This window comes from Geotrypetes seraphini, chromosome 4 (assembly GCF_902459505.1).
Source record: "Geotrypetes seraphini chromosome 4, aGeoSer1.1, whole genome shotgun sequence".
NCBI classification, from domain to species: domain Eukaryota; kingdom Metazoa; phylum Chordata; class Amphibia; order Gymnophiona; family Dermophiidae; genus Geotrypetes; species Geotrypetes seraphini.
Genome location: NC_047087.1, coordinates 10,525,060 through 10,546,038, shown reverse-complemented (window position 1 = coordinate 10,546,038; position 20,979 = coordinate 10,525,060). Strand labels below are relative to the sequence as shown.

At 46.5% G+C, this 20,979-nt stretch overlaps 1 protein-coding gene across 1 annotated transcript; it reads right to left on the bottom strand.

Moving 5' to 3' along the window:
- Positions 1-11,243: 11,243 nt before the first annotated feature.
- Positions 11,244-20,559, bottom strand: LOC117359109 (thyrotropin-releasing hormone receptor-like). Its single transcript, XM_033941293.1, has 3 exons — positions 20,183-20,559; positions 19,347-19,761; positions 11,244-11,651 (listed from the first exon to the last, which is right to left on the bottom strand). The coding sequence occupies exons 1-3, from the start codon at positions 20,557-20,559 to the stop codon at positions 11,244-11,246; spliced, it is 1,200 nt and encodes a 399-aa protein (XP_033797184.1).
- Between the last annotated feature and the right edge of the window lie 420 nt (positions 20,560-20,979).

Genomic DNA, 20,979 nt, shown 5'->3' with positions numbered 1-20,979 from the left:
TCCTCCTATTCTTCCCCAAAGGGCAGGAAATGATTTATGTTCATAGTGGTTAAGCAGGACACATTCTAGGCAGACTCCAGCACCTATTCTCCCCGTGCTCGTCCATCTAGGGAACATGTCAATCTAAGGAAGGGGGAGAAGTTCACTCCCCCCCCTCCACTAATCTGAGCTCCCTACCCCTTTTCCCTCCCAGACAAAGAAGGCAAGCTAGAGCACCAGGGCTATCCTTTTCTCTCTCTGTGCTGTGACTTCTGACTCATATTTTCTCATTGGAAGAAATTTAGACCAGACTTCATCCTACTTAGCTGCAGGCAGGGTTACAATATGGCTCTAGAAAAAGGAGAACAGATTGAGACATCTGGGTTTTACTCCCATTGAAAACTGTGTTTCCCCGAAAATAAGGCCTACCCTGAAAATAAGCCCTAGCATGATTTTCGGGGTAGGTCGTAATATAAGCCCTACCCCCAAAATAAGCCCTAGTCCCTGGATTTGCTGGCAGCAGCGCTTCCCCCCACCGCACAACTGAACCCCTGCTGACCCTCCATCCTTCCCTCCCTTCTGAACTCCACCGAACGCGAGCCCTGCATAGCTCCCTCCAGAGCAGCGTCAGGCTGGCAGCACTCTAAACAGGCTGCTTTGCGGCCTTCTCCCATCGGGGCCTTCCGTCTGCCACATTACTGATGACATCATCAGTGATGCAGCAGAGGGAATTCCCCAAGGGAAGGCCATGAAACAGCCTGTTTAGAGTGCTGCAGGCCCAACGCTGCTCTGGAGAGATGGAAAATAGGGCTCGCGGTCGGCGGGTAAGTGTTCCCGCTAAGCTGCGCTGGCCTGCGCTCGCGCACAAAATATTACATCACAGCGCAAAGTTTCTCTTCACAGCGCACACACGCGTCGCAAAGGTAAGGGGAGGTAAGGTAAGGGGACGCATTGGGGGGATTGCACTTCCCCACAATTGCCATGCTTCGGTTCCTCTTCTTCCTTCCTTCCTCCCCCCCCCCCGCGGGACCCTGCGGCACCATCAACTCTTACTCCCTCTAATGTCGGCCCTGCAGCTCCAGACTTCCTCGCACCTTCTCCCCTCCCCCTTTGGATCGCTATTATTTTAAATGTTATAGCCGCGGAGCTGTATCCATCAGTGGAGATGTCTAACCTCGGCCTGCCCCGGAACTCTTACTGCAACAGTGACTTCCTGTTCCTGCCTAGACGGGCGTCTGCTGCAGTAAGAGTTCCGGGGCAGGCCGAGGTTAGACATCTCCACTGATGGATACAGCTCCGCGGCTATAACATTTAAAATAATAGCGATCCAAAGGGGGAGGGGAGAAGGTGCGAGGAAGTCTGGAGCTGCAGGGCCGACATTAGAGGGAGTAAGAGTTGATGGTGCCGCAGGGTCCCGCGGGGGGGGGGAGGAAGGAAGGAAGAAGAGGAACCGAAGCATGGCAATTGTGGGGAAGTGCAGAGCTGCAGGGAAGAGTGTTGCGGTACCCAGCTGGAGGGAGAAGGAAGATGAGGGAGGGAATTAAAGGAGATGCCAGGGCTTGGAGCGTAGGAGGAAGGTATGCCAGTCTAAGGGAAAAGGAAGGGGGAGATGTGAGAGCATGGAGGGGGAGCGAAAGATGGAAGAAAAGGAAAGGAGAGAGATGCCAGAGAATCAGGGAAGGGGAGATACCAGACTATGAGGAGAGGTGTGGGAGAGGGAAGGCGAGGAGAGAGATGCCAGACCAATGGGGTGAAAGGAGAGATGGAAGGGGGAGGCATACAGTTTCTGGAAGGGGCATAGAAGGAGAGAAGATGCCATATAGGGGAAGAGAGACGGCAGACAGTGGATGGAAGGAAGAGAGTTACAAGAAGATGAGGAAAGGAGAAACCACAGAAGACAAAGGTAGAAAAAAATTTCTATTTATTTATTGCTTTAGGAGACATGTGTCACTGTTTCTGTGAAGCATTGTATGCAGAGTCCAGCTTCTTGCTGGTTCAATTTAACCTTTGTCTATGTATTTTTATTTTATCCCCCCTTTTACAAAACTGTGAAGCGTTTTTAGCACCAGCCTTGGTGGTAGCAGCTCTGATGCTCAGAATTTTATGAGCATCAGAGCTGTTACCTCCGTAGCTAAAATCCACACTACAGTTTTGTAAAAGAGGGAGGGGTTAGTTTGTGATTACATATTCCTTACTAGGCGAAGGTGTTTTCTGTGTTCTGTGTGTTCGAAAGACATGGTTTTCTGTTAGGATTGACGGTGTAGGATTGATCTGTGCTGGTCTGGCTTGTTTAGTTTTACAATGGGTGTATTGATGTACTGCTCACTGCAATATGTAATATGCTGCCTTTTCCTAGGTACTCATGTGTGACGTGTGGTTTGTTACTAAAAATCATGTTTTTCTTACAGATGGGGGGGGTGCCAAAAAATGATGGGCCCCGGATGTTACATATGCTAGGTACGCCACTGTATGTAAAGATACCAGAAAGCTGGCGTAGCAAAAACTTCTAAGTTTTGAGTATTTAACCCTCCCACAATCTCACGGGCACTCGTTTCAAGTTTATTGAGATTTTGATTTAAACGCAATATCAAATATTTTCAATGCGTATAACAAAAATAAATTTGGGGAAATAAATAAAACCATTTGAACCAGTGTTCCCGCTAAGCTGCGCTGGCGTGTGCTGGCGCACAAAATATTACATCGCAGCGCACACGTTTCTCGTCACAGCGCACGATCGGAAGAGGCGTACGGCAGATGGCAGGGCGGCGAGAGGAGAATCGGGCGAGTTGGCTCATAACTTGCTGGCGCCCGATATTTTTGGCTCACGGTGAAAAAAGTTTGCTCACAACACCCGCCCGCTTAGAGGGAACACTGGTTCGGATGGGATGGAAGGATGAGAGGGTCAGCGGGGGTTTAGCTGCGTGGCAGGGTAGGGGGTGCTCAAGGGTTCTGCTGCACGAGGGATGGGAGGGAGGGATAGAAAGATGCTGCAGAGGGAAGGCACAAGGGGATGGGTGAGAGGAGAGAAAAGATGCTGCACTTGTGGGGGAGAGAAAGGAAAAAGGAAGAAATGGGCTGAAGGAGAGGAAGAGAGAAATGATTATTGTACATGAAAAAAATAAGCCCTACCCCGAAAATAAGACCTAGTTCGTTTTTTGGGCCCAAAATTAATATAAGACACTGTCTTATTTTGGGGGAAACATGGTAAACTCAGATGTCTTAATCTGTACTCCTTTTTCTGGAGCCTTATGGTAACCCTAGCTGCAGGGAATTAACCACCCTGAACTCTCACGGGCCACAAAATCAAATGACAGGAGAAAGAAGGGCAAATTCCGCACACACAGATATCAGAGGCATAAGAAACAAGCGGAGGAGCACAAAAGCCATTGTCAGGTACCGACAAGGCTAGATCATGAAAGGAAATTTTAGTTATTTCTTTTAAAAATTTGTATATACTGCTGCACCTCTACAATTCTGGGCAGTGTGTGAAAAAACAAAATGAAATTAGAAGTGCCAAGATAAATTATTATCAAAGGAACCTTTATTCGCAAACATCTAAAACACAATATAAAATCAATCTTTACACAGCCACAATGCTATTGACTTATTCGATTGTTCTACACATCGGCTTCCATTGAAATGCCTAGAACAATGGACTCAGTGGTTATCATTGAAGCTTTCATAGTATCTGGGCTGTGAGTGGATTGTTGCAATATTTTCTGCTTTTCATGTTGGTGAATAAAAAGCTCCTCGTTAGCAGCTCCACTTGCTTCATTCTGCCTCATATGGGGCAATAATAGCATTTGTGAACTTTGTTAAAAAATACATTTTGGGGTTTTGGTTACCTCTTATAGTAAATTTGCTTGCCAACTCCATCCTGTCTCCATTTATTCCAAGAGGCAAGGACCCTCACAAGTTTGGCTTTCAGGTAAGAAAGTAATTCCTGTTTGCTTACTCTGTTACACTGATTCTCTCACTAAGAAATACTGTACTTCCACCTGACTCACTACAGAGGGAGCTCTAGACAAGCACTTAAGAACCTTCAACTTTCAAATGCTTTCTGAACTCAAGAGGACTACAAAAAATATGGACTAATTCAGAGTCAGAGGTAGGGACAACCTGCAGTATCTAGTGCACAGGTTTCAAAGTCGGTCCTCGAGGGCCGCAATCCAGTTGGGTTTTCAGGATTTCCCCAATGAATATGCATGAGATCTATTTGCATGCACTGCTTTCATTGTATGCTAATAGATCTCATGCATATTCATTGGGGAAATCCTGAAAACCTGACCCCTGATCTAGTGGATAGGGTTATCATATGGTTCCAGAAAAAGGAGGATGGATTAAGAAAACCGAGTTTTACTTCCAATGAGAGCAATGGAAGTAAGGAGATTACAAAGTCATTTGGGTTCTACTTCCATTGAAAGCAATGGAAGTAAAACCTGGATATCTCAATCCATCCTCCTTTTTCTGGAGCCATATGGTAACCCTAATACAGGGGTGTCCAATGTCGGTCCTCGAGGGCCGCAATCCAGTCGGGTTTTCAGGATTTCCCCAATGAATATGTATGAGATCTATTAGCATACAATGAAAGCAGTGCATGCAAATAGATCTCATGCATATTCATTGGGGAAATCCTGAAAACCCGACTGGATTGCGGCCCTCGAGGACCGACATTGGACACCCCTGCCCTAATAGGTCTTCAGTGTCTCTGTAAGCCTTTGTCCTCCCATATTTCAGGGTGACCAGGACAGGTATAGTTTGGAGGGCAATGCCCTTTCCAAAAGCTGTGGGCTTAAGGGTAGGAACAAAGGGCCTCTCTCTCATGTAGTTTAGGCATCTTTCCCTTTCCCCAGGTCCCAGTTTCACTTTTTCCAATGTGGCCGCAACAGCATTAGTAACATGGGCCATGGTGTTCTGCAAAGTTCTACCAATCCTACCCCCATGACCCACACTTCCTGCTTCCATGGTGGTAGGGCCATCAGCGCCTGAAAGCCAAGGCTCTATAGCAGGGTTGGGCAACTCCGGTCCTTGAGGGCCAGAATCCAGTTGGGTTTTCAGGATTTCCCCAATAAATATGCATGAGATCTATTTGCATGCACTGCTTTCAATGCATATTCTTTGGGGAAATCCTGAAAACCTGACTGGATTCTGGCCCTCAAGGACCAGAGTTGCTCACCCCTGCTCTATAGCCTATCAGCCACTCCTTTTGTTGCTAATGCTGTTGTGGCCACAGTGAAAAGCTGCAACAGGAACTGAGATTTGAGGGGAACAAAGAAGAGGGAAAGACGACTGGAGCACAGATGGGGAAGGGAAGAGAGATGAAGATACTGGACCATAGGGAGGAGGAAGGGGAAATACTAAAGCATAGGGAGGTTAAGGAAAATGAGATTGATTTACTAGACCATGGAGGGGAGAAGGGGGAGAGAGAAGGAAATTCTAGACCTTGGGAGGTAAGGAGACAGAGGAGGAGAGAGTAGACAATGGGGGAAAGGGAAGAAGTGGAGATATTGAATCTTGGGGGCGGGAAGAGGAGTGAGGGGAAGATACTAGACCTTAAGGAAGGGGAGGGAAAAGAGGGGGGAGATGCTTAATAATGGGGGAAGGAAGAGAGGGAAAGATGCTGGACCACAGGGGAGAGAAGAGATGCTGAACAAAGGGGGTAAGGAGATGCTGAACCGTGGGGGAGGAAGCAAAGAGATAGGAGATGCTGTACTGCAAAGACAGAGAGAGACAAGGAGGCTAATACTGGTAGAAGTGTGAAGATAGCTGGTTATTAGCACTAGCCAGTGCGCGCTTCCCTGGTAAAAACACACTGAAACTTGCTTTCACAGAGGGGGGCTGGGTAAAACACGGACCTCACGGATCACGCGGACCTCGTGGATCTTAACCGCATGCCCTTAAAAATCTGCTCACTTCGGGGGTGAGCGGGATCCATGAGGTCCGAGGGAGTTACAATGAAGATCTCTGCGGAGTCCACTGTCCCTGAATGGAGTGGGCCCCACATTGAGCACCCAGTGTCGGGGGTGGAGAGACCTTGAGCTGAGGAGGGGTGTCCGACCCCCCCCCCCCTACTAGACCACCAGGATTTTGTTTTGGGGTGGTGAGAGTGGTCAGGGGGATCAAAAGGGGGGGAACTTGGTGTCAGGGGGGTCCCAATTTTGGGCCCCCTACCATCGGGGCTGTAGGGTTCCTTAAAATGCTATTGTGCCTGTGTTGTGTGTAGAAGGGGCACCATCTACCCTCGCTGCCACTGTCATCTTATCCCCTTGAAGTAGGGTCCGTGAGGTCCGCAGGAGTTAAAATACGAGGATTGATGCTGACCCTACTGCCAAGACTGGCCTCTTTTTAAGGCCCTGTGCTTTTAGTTCTGTGGGGTCCGCAAGATCCTCTTTTTAACTTCTACCTTTGCTGGCTACAAACCTCACGGATCTTAACCGCATGCCCAGGTTCATAGAGTACCTCGTTTTAACTCCTGCGGACCTCAAGGATCCCGCTCACCCCCAAGCAGGTTTTTAAGGGCATGCAGTTAAGATCTGTGAGGTCTGCGGGGTCCGCGAGGTCCTGGTTTTACCCAGTCCCGCTACACAGTAAGCAGAAAACTCTGTTCATTCTGTACTGGTGCCTTCAAAACTTCAAGTGAGGCACTCTGATGTATTGAACAGCAATGACTTACCTAGGCCCTAAGTATTTCCAAGTTACCCACTGGCACAATCTCATCTCAGTCCACACTAGTTGTAAATGAATGAATAAACCATGACATTATGCACCACCTGCAAATTCATGGAGTGGAACTGTTTTCCAGCCTGCAACGCCTCTCTTTTTCACCCTGATGGCCTTAAAGGTGCAATGAGTACAAGAGACAACCCACAGGACAGAGAGGAGATGCAGATAAAGCCAGAAGGGAAAGCTGCTCACCCTCCTTTGGCTACGTTGCTACATGTGGAGGACACTTTAGTATAGATACCAAACCCAGGCACAGATGTTTGGGACTGTAGAGAGCATGGTTTCCTTTTACCCCACTGCCAAGGGTCCTCACAACATCTCACGTTTTCACATTTTCCTGCTTCTTAACTTGCAGTGGCTGTTTATTTTTATTTAGACATTTGTATAATATCCTAGATAAGGATCCACAATAAATTGCATTGAGTCCCTTCCCACGAGAGCTTATAAACAAAATAGGTAACAGAACATGAAGCAATGAATCTATGGTCACGAGGGTCTCTCTCTCACCACAGAACTGGTAAAGCATGAACAAAGAGAGTGCAAGCTTCCCACCCTCCTACCCCCAACACACCAACCCAAAAGCACAGACAGTGCAAGAAGTCCCAACTCCCGCACATGCGCAAAGCCTCACCACACTATTTGAGGTGGGAAACAGAAAGTTCTAGGTCCTGCTGCCAGCACTGAATTACCGGGTTTCAAAGTTCATTGCTGTCCTTTGCTAGCATTTTTTTTTTGTCCAATTAACTCTGGACTTATTTCTGTTTCGAATGCCCACAGGAATCCTGGCGAGACCTCTCTCTGTGACAGCAACACTGCATTGGGTTGACCAGCGCTGTAGAAAGTGTGTCCACTGGTCTCTTTTAATGACAATTATCGGATGAATACTTGTAGTTTCATGGCGGTGGGAGGATGTACAACGTTCAATCACTTTTTCTGGTATCAGAGTTAGAGATGGGTTATAATCTTCAGTATTCAATCTGAGTTTGAGGTTGGCTGTTTGATGGTCAGCATTCTGGGTTTGGTATGAAATCAGTCCACACTGACCGGTAATCAGAACGTCAACATTAATGCCTCACATAATGCTCTACTACTGGTAGGGTTGACTTATGGTTCCAGAAAAAGGACGGATTGAGACATCCAGGTTTTACATAAGAACATACGAAGAGCCTTACTGAGTCAGACCAAAGGTCCATCAAGCCCAGTAGCCAGTTCTCACGGTGGCCAATCCAGGTCCCTAGTACCTGGCCAAAACCCAAAGAGTAGCAACATTCCATCCAGAATCTCAAAGGATAGCAAGATTCCGGAATCCCAGAGAGTAGCAACATTCCATGCTACTGATCCAGGACAAACAGAGGCTTCCCCCATGTCTTAATAACAGACTATGGACTTTTCCTCCAGGAACTTGTCCAAACTTTTCTTAAAACCAGCTACATTAACTGCTCTTACCACATCCACCATTAACGCGTTCCAGAGCTTAACTATTTTCTGAGTGAAAAAATATTTCCTCCTATTGGTTTTAAAATATTTCCGTGTAACTTATTTGAGTGTCCCCTAGTCTTTGTCATTTTTAACGGAGTGAAAAATCGATCCACTTGTACCCATTCTCCTCCACTCAGGATTTTGTAGACTTCAATCCTATCTCCCCTCAGCCGTCTCTTTTCCAAGCTGAAGAGCCCTAACTGTTTTACTCTCAGTCTGTCCTCCTTACTTCCATTGCTTTTAATGAAAGCAAAACCCTGGTGTCTCAATCCATCCTCTTTATTTCTGGAGCCATATAGTAACCCTACCAACTGGAGTCCTATGGAGCGTTCTCATGAAGCACTTACACTGCTAACAGGCAGAGTTTACCTTGCTCTCAGCTCTGGGGGAAGTGGAGGTGATGGGAAGGGAGCCCTTACTCTCCCGCCATTGTCAGCCAGATGCTGTGAGAAAGGAGAATAAGGTTGGCCTGAAGCTTTTAAGATGCTCATTAATATGAGTTCTCAAAAATGTCCAGGTAGAATCAGATTCACTTCAGCAAATGAAGTGGGCAGCTCACTCTCGAAAGTAAAAGGCGTTAAACACTCTGTTTACAGTAGCAGAACTAAAAAAAAAAAAAAAAAATGAACAATTTCCAGCATCTGGAGTTTGAGTGATACTTCAGACTATAAACAATATTTCATGTCCAAGAGCATCCTCTGGTACTCCCTGTCATAAAGCTGTTTTTTCATTGTTTTGCTCTTCAGTTATTTATAAGTACGGGTCATGCCGTGATGGCATTCATCCTCTGTGACTCTGAGTTAGGGAGTACTGGTGCTCGTTCTCTCTTAATCAGTGTTAGGGAGCAGTCTACTCACCCTCAGTTACTCAGTATTAGAAAAAAATGATATTCAGCCTCTGTTACTGCATCTTAGAGAGCAATGGTACTCATGAACCCTAATAAAATAATGAAATCCTTGGATATAGCCAGGCTCTTCTAAATTAATTGCATTGAACTCCTTCTGGGGCATATTAGCTATCCATAAATACCAATGAAATGTAATGTAATAATCAGCTACTCAGTATTAGGGAACAGTAGCTTTCTTCCTCTGTTACTTTGTGTTAGGGAGCAATCGTACTCATCCTCTGTTACTCAGTGTTGGGGAACAGTGGTACTCATCCTTTACTACTCAGTGTTAGGAAGTAGTAATTACTATCTTTATTGCTGAGTGTAAGGGAGCAATGGTACTCATCTTCTGCTACTCTGTACTGGAGACCAGTGATACTCGCCTCTGCTACTCAGTGTTAGGGAGCAGTGGTACTCATCCTTTATTACTCAGTGTTAGGAAATAGTAATTATCATCTTCTATTGCTGAGTGTAAGGGAGCAGTGGTACTTATCCTCTGTTACTTTTACGGAGCGATGGTACTCATCCTCTGCTACTCTGTGTTGGAGACCAGTGATACTCGTTCTCTCCTACTCAATATTAGAGAGCAGTGGTACTCATCCTTTTCTACTCAGTGTTAGGAAGTAGTAATTATCATCTTCTATTGCTGAGTGTAAGGAAGCAGTGGTACTCATCCTCTGTTACTCTTAGGAAACAATGGTACTTATCCTCTGCTACTCTGTGTTGGAGACCAGTGATACTCGTCCTCTTCTACTCAGTTTTAGGGAGCAGTGGTACTCATCCTCTACTACTCAGTGTTAGAAAGTAGTAATTACCATCTTTTATTGCTGAGTGTAAGTGAGCAATGGTACTCATCCTCTGTTACTCTGTGTTGGAGACCAGTGATACTTGTCCTTTGCTACTCAATGTTAGGGAGTAGTGGTACTCATCCTTTACTACTCAGTGTTAGGAAGCAGTAATTATCATCTATTGCTGAGTGTAAGGGAGCGGTGGTACTTATCCTCTGTTACTCTTAGGGAACGATGGTACTCATCCTCTGCTACTCTGTATTGGAGACCAGTGATACTCGTCCTCTGCTACTCAGTGTTAGGGAGCAGTGGTACTCATCCTCTGTTATTCTTAGAGAACAATGGTACTCATCCTCTGCTACTCTGTGTTGGAGACCAGTGATACTCATCCTCTGCTACTCAATTTTAGGGATCAGTGGTACTCATCCTTTACTACTCAGTGTTAGGAAGTAGTAATTATCATCTTCTATTGCTGAGTGTAAGGGAGCAGTGGTACTTATCCTCTGTTATTCTTAGGGAGTGATGGTATTCATCCTCCTCTACTCTGTGTTGGAGACCAGTGATACTCATCCTCTGCTACTCTATTTTAGGGATCAGTGGTACTCATCCTTTACTATTCAGTGTTAGGAAGTAGTAATTATCATCTATTGCTGAGTGTAAGGGAGCAGTGGTACTTATCCTCTGTTACTCTTAGAGAGCAATGGTACTCATCCTCTGCTACTCTGTGTTGGAGACCAGTGATACTCGTCCTCTGCTACTCAGTGTTAGGGAGCAGTGGTACTCATCCTCTGTTACTCTTAGAGAACAATGGTACTCATCCTCTGCTACTCTGTGTTGGAGACCAGTGATACTCGTCCTCTGCTATACAGTGTTAGGGAGCAGTGGGACTCATCTTCTATTAAGCTATATCTTGAGAAGAACTGAAAGTTCATTAATAAAGCAGAGTAAAACCAGGACTGACTTAGCCTTTACAGACGACATGGGATCAGCTACAGTAAACCAGGCCCCCAAGGGCTGCACTCTGTATGTAGCTGAAAGACAGTCTTGCGGAGTACTTGTTTTCTGATATTAAATCATCTTCCAAAACATTACAGATACCAGAAGGTTCCAGATTCTGCAATACGCAGGCACCCTGGAACCAGAGAGCACTTGGGAGGTTTATGGTAACTGGAATCTCATTTTTTCTTGTTGTACGGAATGAAAATTTGTAAAAATGTATTGTATCTTAAAAGAGTAAGGCATCACTGATAATACTATCCACAGGTTCACAGGGGTGATGGGATGAATCTTACAGTGATCTCATAGGACCAGCACGGAGACGGGGGAGAGATTCAAGTGGTAGAGAGGAGGCTGATATTCCAGGAGCTAGCAGGGCATCTGGGGCTGGTTTAAAGTACACTGAAGTACAGCTCCTTCTCCTGTGCCCCTTTGCTTAGCTGCTGCGGGGGCTCACTGTCTTTCCGAGGGATGGGTTTCTTCTCCTCAGCCCCTGGGCCGGAGCCAGCCGCGTCTCTCACCATGCTGTAGTTGGTGGTGGTCTGGAAGGTGCTGTGCTGCTGAGTCTCCTCCGCTCGGCACCTACAGAGTTTCTTGAAGGCAGTGCGGAACTTCTGCGACATGAGGTTGTAGATGACAGGGTTAATGGCACTGTTGGCATACACACAGATCCGGCAGAACAGAATGAACCAGGGATCCAGGTAGGGGTTCTCCATGAAGGAGTTGACTAGTACCAGGGTCCGGTAGGGCATCCAGAGCAGGGCAAAGAGAATAACCACCACAGCCAGCATCTTGGTGACCTACAAGGAGAGGTGGCATAAGAAAACACGTCAACGCATGGTAATCTCATCCCAGTAAGACTTTTCATACACTAGAGTCCCTTGTTTCTCAAACATATCCACGTGTAAATCACACGGATGTGTAAATGACGGTTTCAAAAGCTACTATGCAGAGATTTCCAGAGAGTGGGGTTTGGGCCAGCCTAAAATCCACCCACCGATTCCCTCTTTTACAGAAGTACACATTTATGGGGAAGTTCCACTAGCTCATAGATTTTTTAAGTGCTCATTTCAATTGGGGCTTTACACAAGGGGTTAAGGGAGTCATTCTGCTTCATTCCTCATTGGTTCTTTCCCCGTATAAAATGAGGAAAATTTAAAACTGTGGTTCTGTTATTTAGCTGGCAGCACCTACAAGTGTATATTTAGGAAGTGGGACCCCGTTATCCCTAGAAGCTGTGAAATTGCTATTTCCTTGTGAAAGCTGCCAGGTTTGTGCTCTTCATTTTATCCGTGGGTATGTTTGCAAAATTGCTGCACCCCCGCAGGCTTGTTAAGATCTCTTCTAAAATAGAACCGGGCATTAAGTACAGAGGAGCATGTGGCGTAGTGGTTAAAGCTACAGCCTTAGGACCCTGAAGTTGTGGGTTCAAACCCCACACTGTTCTTTGTGACCCTAGCTGGTCACTTAATCCTCCACTGCCCCAGGTACATTAAATAGGTTGTGAATCCACCCAGACCGACAGGGAAAATGCTTGAAGTACCTGTATGTAAATCACTTTGAGTATAACTACAAGAAAAGTGGTATACAAGTCCCAATTCCTTTTTCTGATGTCATAATGCTGAGATTGTGATGTCATAATGCCTCATTCGACCAATGCCTAAGAACCATCCTCAGCAGTGATGTCACAGTGGCTTCATTGTTCTATACTTGACTCACTTCTGATATTCTGAGAGTTTGGCACAGTGGGTAGAGCTACAGCCTCAGCACCTGAGGTTGTGGGTTCATACCCTGTGCTACTTCTTGTGACCCTGGGCAAGTCTCTTAATCCTCCACTGCCCCAGGTATATTACACAGATTGTGAGCCCACTGGGACAGACAGGGGAAATGGTTGAAGTGCCTGTAAGTAAACCACTTTGAATGTGTTTGTAAAACTAGAAAAAGATGGCACATAAGTCCATTTCCCTTCCCCTTACATCCTGACCTAGCTGCTACAATTCTAATCTCCACTTCCCAAGTAAATCTGAGCTCCATCATTTCCTATCACCAGAACTCAGCGAAAGGAGTCCTTGAGAGCCCGGTTACTGTAAGAAATAAAACAGAACACTTTACTAGACACCTCGCTCATTTATCTTTTTGTCTCTTTCAGAGGATTCAGAATTAGGTCCCCGGAGAGTCGGAGAAAAGCTCAGCTGTGATGCGCCCTGACAGAACATCTGTGCTGTCGCTGTGAAGCTTCAGGATACCATGGTGTCATTTTATCAGCCAAGACAGTTCTATTGTATGTTTTTCTGAGGAGTTCTCCTGATGCCATCTCTGTGTCCCTAATAGTTAAAGAAGTGGATGGTGAATCAGGGAAAACCAGGGTTCAAACTGTGACAGGGTGAAGTTCCCTGTCACTGGCATTCCACCAGAGAGAGTTTGAGCAGCTAGAAGAAGGAGCCTAGCTGATTTGAATAAGAGCTGCAAGTGATGTTGGGAGCTGTCCAGTCACCCTGAGTAAGCTATGGTGCTGAAAATGACAGTTCCCAGGCAGCACGCTTAACAAAGCAAGAGTTCCTTCAGGAGTCTGGTAATTCTTGGGAGGGGGTATGTTGGCCTAACTCCTGGTAAACCCTGAAGGTCATTGCTGGCCAGCTGATAGGGCCTTGGTGCAATGGAGGCTGACCAATCCTAAGAGGGGGGACTGGTGCAGCAGTAGAAAGCCTGGTGGTGGGAGGTTCTGTGAGAAACTATACACACCAGCAGAGAGAGTTCTGGCCCTATAGTGAAGCCTGGTGGTGGGATTTAGGTGAGTTTTTAGATGTATTCCTGTTTTCATTATGAACCTGATAGAGTTAAGAACATAAGAAACGCCTTCACTGGATCAGACCCTAGGTCCATCTAGTCCGGTGACCCGCACACACAGAGGCCAAGCTAGGTGCTCCCTGTTGGAGACCCTGATTTCCCGTATCCCTCGATGTGATTTGCAAGAAGGTGTGCATCCAACTTGCGTTTGAATCCCAGAACGGTAGTCTCCGTCACAACCTCCTCCGGGAGAGATTCCAAGCGTCCACCACTCTCTGTGCGAAACAGAACTTCCTGACATTTGTCCTGGGCCTGCTGCCCCTCAGTTTCAGTCCATGACCTCTTGTCCGTGTCACATCTGAAAAAGTGAATAATGCTGTTTCTTGGTCTATTTTGTCAAATCCTTTTAATATTTTAAAAGTCCCTATCATATCCCCTCGCAGTCTCCTCTTTTCAAGGGTGAACAGTCCCAGTTTTCCGAGGCGTTCTTTGTAGCTCAAATTCGCCATACCTTTGACTAGTTTCGTGGCTCGCCTCTGCACATTCTCCAGTAGGGTTATATCCTTCTTAAGGTATGGAGACCAGTGTTGGACACAATACTCCAAGTGTGGTCTGACCATTGCTCTATAAAGCGGCATTATGACGTCCGCCGATCTACTCGTGATGCCCTTCTTTATCATGCCCAACATCCTGTTTGCTTTCTTTGCTGCCGCCGCGCATTGAGCCGACGGCTTCGGTGTCTTGTCTATCAGTACCCCTAAGTCTCTTTCTTGTTCGCATTTACCTAATGTTACACCTAATATTCTATATTCATGTTCCTTGTTTTTCCTACACAGATGCATCACCTTGCATTTGTCTACAGTAGCGTACTAAGGAAGGGGCAGGGGGGGGGGGGGGCGGTCCGCCCCGGGTGCCAGCCCTGAGGGGGGTGCTTCCGGTCTTGCCGTTCAGTCCCCCCCACCCCCGAAGGACCGCTCGCCCCCCTGGCCTCCCTGCACCAAATGAATCAGCCCGCAGCGGGATCGCGATGTCGGCGATCCCTGAGCTGCTTTGGCGCTGCTTCCTGCGCCGTGGTCCCGCCCCTCCCCTCCTCTGACGTCAGAGAAGGGGCGGGACCGCGGCGGAGGAAGCAGCTCCGAAGCAGCGAAGGGATCGCTGACATCGCGATCCCGCTGCAGGCTGATTCAGGTGGTGCAGGGAGGCCAGGGGGGCGAATGGTCCTTCGGGGGTGGGGACTGAACTCAAGGCCGGGAGCACCCCCTCAGGGCCTGATTCAGGTGGTGCAGGGAGGCCAGGGGGGGCGAACGGTCCTTCGGGGTGGGGCGGGCAGGCAGACCGGCAGGCAGGCCTTCAAGGGGGAGGGAGGGGTGACAGGCAGGCAGGCCTTCAAGGGGGGGGGACAGGCAGGCCTTCAAAGGGGAGACAGGCAGGCAGGCCTTCAAAGGGGGGACAGGCCTTCAAGGGGGGGTCAGGCAGGCAGGCAGGCTTTCAAGTGAGGGACAGGCCTTCAAGGGGGGGACAGGCAGGCCTTCAAGGGAGGGACAGGCAGGCCTTCAAGGGGGGGATAGGCCTACAAGGGGATCAGGCAGGCAGGCCTTCAGGGGGGGACACAGGCCTTCGGGGGAGGAGTGCAGGCCTTCAGGGGTGGGATGCAGACCTTTAAGGGGGGACATGCCTTCAGGGAGGGGGGCCCTGGTGTAGAAATACATGGAGGGAATGAGGGGGTTCAAAGAGATGCGCATATGCCGGACTTTGGGTGGGAAGAAATAATGGGTCTGAAAATAGAGAAGAGGGAGAGATGATGGACCATAGTTTTTAGAGAGGGAAGGAACAGAAAGGGAGAGAAGTTGGACACAAGGGATGGTGTGGAGGGGGGAATAGAGAAACTGGATAAGAGGGTAGTTGGGAAAAGAAAGGGAGAGATGGTGGACCCTGGGGTGGTGGGGAAGGAGGGAGAGATGCTGGATGAAAGGGTAGTTAAGAAAAGATAGATCTGTGGAGGGAGACGAAAAAAGGATAGATGCCAGATCTCCTGGGGAGGGAAGGGAAACGGGGAGGACAGAGATGGCAGATGGATGGTTATCATGCAGAAAGAAGGAAGAAGGAGACCCTGGCAAGCAAGTTATCAGAAGACAACCAGAGCCTTGGACCAACAAGATTTGAAAAATAACCAGACAACAAAAGGTAGAAAAACTAATTTTATTTTCTGTTTTGTGATTACAATATGTCAGATTTGAAATGTGTATCCTGCCAGAGCTGGTGTTAGACCGCAAACGTGAGCTAGGATTTAACAGAGAGGAAAAGTCCTTTTTGTTTCTTTATTTTATTTATACCACAGCGCTAGTGTGGTTAGGAGAAGCCAAAGGGGGGTGAAAAAGCTATAAAATAAACCCACCAGGATGTTTTTAAAAAAACAAACACCCAATTGGGCAGGAAAGTTGAATCGAAAAACCAATTCAATAGGCTGAATCAAATTGAAAATTTTTTTTTTCTTGAATCGGGCAGCACTAGTTTGCACTACTGTCTTAGACTTTAGGACCTGGGATTGGAGAGAGATGGCATCCTCAGTACTTTATAATGCAAGTGAAATGAGGATTTGGTCAGACTTTTGAAGGGTCTGCAGAAGAAAAATATTGTATAGGCCGGGGACATGAGACAGCAGGAAACGGGAACTTTTCTTCCTTCTATTTTTGTGAATGGCAAGGCTGAGGATGTCAGAGAGTTCAGTTAAAATATGTGCTTTATAAGAAAATATAATAATGTGTTTTATAAAGTTTATAAGAATTGCTGGCCTACCCGTTGAGGTATTCCTAATGGTGGTGGTAGTGGCGGCAGCGTGTCAATGTGTTGAGAGGAAGAGGTGGTCTGGGAAATTCTGCTGAGCAAACTCTGGGCCCATTTCCACCACCCAGTTAGTCCACTCCACTCAACTGGTTCACACACTGAGTGGGTCTTTGGGTGTTGTGCCTGGGTAGTTGTTTTGGGATCTCTTCTAGTGGTTTGTCAGAATCTCCTTGTGGTCCAAGGAAGGAAACTTTGTTAACCTTAGCATTGACCTTCAGAATATGTTTGTAACAGCGCTGCTTGTGTGGCATTAGACTATGTAGTGATCGAAAGAAAAAAAACAGATCTTTGCACATTTTTGCACTATATGGTGGGTGTATGAGGAGATTCACATTTCCTGCACAGCTAAGTCCGTGTGAAGTTACCTTGTGCTGTATTTGACATCTAGCAAAGTCTCTGTTTGGAAGGAAAGATCTAAACTTAAAAATGAAGTGGCCAGAAGTTATGGTAAAAGCAGATAGTGTAACTGGTTTTAAGAAAGATTTGGACAAATTCCTGGAGGAAAAGTCCATAGTCTGTTATTAAGACATGGGGGAAGTGTCTGCTTGCCCTAGATCGGTAGCATGGAATGTTGCTACTCTTTGGGTTTTGACCAGGTATTAGTGTCCTGGATTGGCTACCATGAGAATGGGCTACTGGGCATGATGGACCATTGGTCTGACCCAGTTAGGCTATTCTTATGTTATGTTCTCATCTGTAGGGGCCTTTGTTTTCACTTTTTATTTTAATGTATTTTTTTTCTGGGAACTTATCAATGTTTTTTAGAATGGGAACAAAAATGGAAGAGAATTAATGTGTGTGGAATGGTGGGGGGGGGGTAACTAATTTCTTCAGCTAAATAATTAAATCCACTTCAACCAGTCATAGGAGAACTCACGCACCATTCACACACCCTCCAACCAAAAACGTGAAAAGAAAAAAACTGTTCGACAACCTCCTAACACTCGACCCCCAACTCTACAACCTATTGACCTCGACCACAGACTACAAAACCTTCAAAAAAGAAATAAAATCCTTTCTATTCAAAAAACACATAAAACCGAACTAACACAATCAGAACTGTCCCAAGCATCACCTGCAACTACTCCATACGTACTTCTGATGTCATGACAATTCAGACATAATTTATGTTATGTTATGGTATGTTTGGAATAATGGTTACATATATGAGGTTCAATAAAAGAAAATTTTCACTGCCTGTTTCTATTATGACCATTTATTTTTCATGGTTATTACAAAAAATATTTTTTTACATGGGGGTGGGTGTGAAAAAATGATGGGCCCCGGGTGCCACATACCCTAGGTACGCCACTGTCGATAGGCAGCCACAATTAGGGCACCTAATAAAAGCGTCAGGGCAACAACTTTGTCAATGACATTGAGCCAAGTGAGAACACCTCCTGAGCTGCTTCAGCCTTTCTCACCATACGCCAGTGAGAAAGGAAACCGAGCTGGAAACCAGAGGGAAATCGGGATACGGGTATGGGAAAGACTTGTTTTTACAGAAGGAATTTTCTCACCAGATCATCAATGTAGTCATTTACATGGAATAAGAGAGAGAAACAGAGACAGAGGGAGAGAGACAGATAGAGGGAGAGACAGACAGAGAGAAAGAAAGAAAGACAGACAGAGAAAGACAGACAGACAGAGAGAGAAAGAAAGAGGGAGAGAAAGACAGGCATATATAGAGAAAGAGAGACATAGGGAGAGAGAGAGAGACAGATAGATGGAGAGACAGACAGAAAGAAAGAAAAAAAAAAGACAGAGAAAGAGAGACAGACAGACAGACAGAGAAAGAAAGAGGGAGAGACAAAGAGACAGACAGAGAGAGAGAGAGAGAGAAAGAGAGACAGACAGAGAGAGAAAGAGACAGATAGACGAGAGAGACAGAGGGAGAGACACAGACAGAGGAAGAGACAGAAAGACAGAGATGGAGAAAGAGACGGAGAGAGAGAGAAAAAGAGAATTGGACAGAGAGAAAAAGAGAGACAGAGGGAGAGAGAGAAAAAGGAGAGAGACAGACAGACAGAGAGACAGAGGGAGAAAGAGAGATACAGAGGAAGAGACACAGACAGACAGACAGACAGAGGAAGAGACAGAAAGACAGAGATAGAGAAAGAGAGACAGAGAGAGAGAGAGAAAAAGAGAATTGGACAGAGAGAAAAAGAGAGCCAGAGGGAGAGAGAGAAAAAAGAGAGAGACAGACAGACAGAGAGACAGAGGGAGAAAGAGAGATACAGAGGAAGAGACACAGACAGACAGAGGAAGAGACAGAAAGAAAGAGAGACAGAGCGAGAGAGACAGAGAGGCAGAGGGAAAGAGAGAAAAAGAGAGAGACAGAGAGTATATCTGAACTTGGGGAGGTGAGAGTGACTGCTCCAATTACAGCATCATTCTGTGAGTGAAAACAGACAGCTGGGTATTCATCGCCCTGTCTGACCCTCTTCTCGAGTGGATTTGCAAAGTCTACAGTGGCAGGGGATGCATGGACTGCTCAGTACAATGACTGCACCTTTACAGAAGAGACAGGACGCGCTGCCACTGAGGGGCCTGGAGCACAGCTGCCAAGTCCAGATCTACAGATCTTCAGTCGTGTCTCATTGCTTTTATATCTGGGCTTATAGATTTAAAGCAGTGGTCTTTGGCAGCACGATAAGCGCTTTGTCAGCTCTTCTCTCAGACTAATACATCCCTGTCCCTCTCATTTCAACCCAAATTCCTCTCCAGCTTTGCTGCTTTGATTCCAATTCCTGAGATACGTGTAGAGGCCCTGACTTTGTGGAAATAAGTCTGTCAGGAGGAGGGGGAGAGTTACAAAATCAGGACGGTCCCCACACCTTCTAGGAACGTGAAGTCAGGCTTACCTGTTTCCGGGATGAGATGCTCCTGGGGCGGTTGCCCTTCTTGCTGCTCCCTGGGTTAGGCCTCTGCTTGTCCTTTGTACTCCTGTCTCTCAAGCGCTCGGTGCCAATGTCTGCCTGCTGGGACAAGGGGCTCAGGAACAGAACCCTCCCGATCAGACCATACAGGATGGTGGCCACGAACAGTGGGGTGACGTAGAAGACAGCAAAGTCCACCAGGTAAATGGGGAGGTAGAGATTCCGGGAGACCTTGTAGCCGCACTCCACCTGCTGGCGTTTAGTCACATTGATGTCGACCAGGAAGAACCAGAGCATGCAGTAGATAGAGGTGAAGATCCAGACGACGGCGATGATCCTTTTGGCTCTGGACACGGTGCACATCGTTTGAGCTCTCATAGGGTGGCAGATGGCAATGTACCTAGAAGGCCAGAGGAAGAAGCATGAGGATAGCCCTACTCCTTACACCGCCCTCTATTGGCAGTGCCAGTGAACTGACGCATGGTCTCTCCTCTGCAAAATGATTTCTCTGACTAGTGTGAATAAGAAGAGATCTGAGTGGTCGTGCTCCATGGCTAGTCGCGGGACTATAACTGGGTGAAATGGTTGGATCTTTTATTTTTATACAGTTTCAATATAAAATACACAAGCATAACACTTGGTAAGAAACCTTATAGCAGGCATTAAAAAAATAATAAGGGAAAATAAACATTAATTGCTCTAATCCTAAACGCTGACTCTTTTTCTGCCATCACCTGCTGTGTGTCTACCTGAAATTAATTAATTCCCTGAACAATGTATTTTCCATGGTGACATCTACCCTCAGTATTATGTACACTTACCTTTCCACCGTGAATGCAGTGATTGAGCAGGAAGATACATTAATCCCCAAATACTGGAAGTATGTAATCCCAAGACACCCAGCGTGTCCATAAATCCATGTCCCTGCCAGACTGTCCGAGATGTTGGGTAGCCCTGCAGCCACCAGAACCATCAGGTCTGCTATCGCCAAGCTAACCAGATAGCAGTTGGTGGGGGTTCTCATGTCCCGAGTGGTGAGAACCACCAGAACCACCATCACATTGCCCACGATACCAATGAAACACGTAACCAGAACCAGGAAGACGGAGATGGCCTTGTATTCGATCATGCCGGAGACAATGTCGTTGTTGGCCAGGGAGATGTTTGTAGGGCTGTCAAATTTACTGCCATTCTCCATGGTTGGGTTTCTCAACTCAACTCAAGCGGAGAGGGAAATGTCAAAGAATTTTTCTTTTTTATTTTTTTTTTCAGGTAATTTTGTTAAGACACTACGTTTCCAGGAGATCGTGTTGACAAAGTTGCTGGAGACAGCAGGACACTTTTCCCATCATTTTTGGGGAAAGATCGTGAATTCTTTTTCTTCTCAGAGCACAAACTTCCATGCGAAATCTGGCGTGACCTGTGAGACATGAGGAAAGGAGAAATTGCCTTTTCAGTGCATGGTGAAATCCTAGACATTAGTTAGCTCAAGCAAAACACGCGACAATCCATCTTAAAACACTGCAAGAAATAAATGGCCCATAAACTACATAAACTACAAATAATTCAAAATGCTTCAATTAAATTAATAACAAAATCTAAAAAATTCGATCATGTG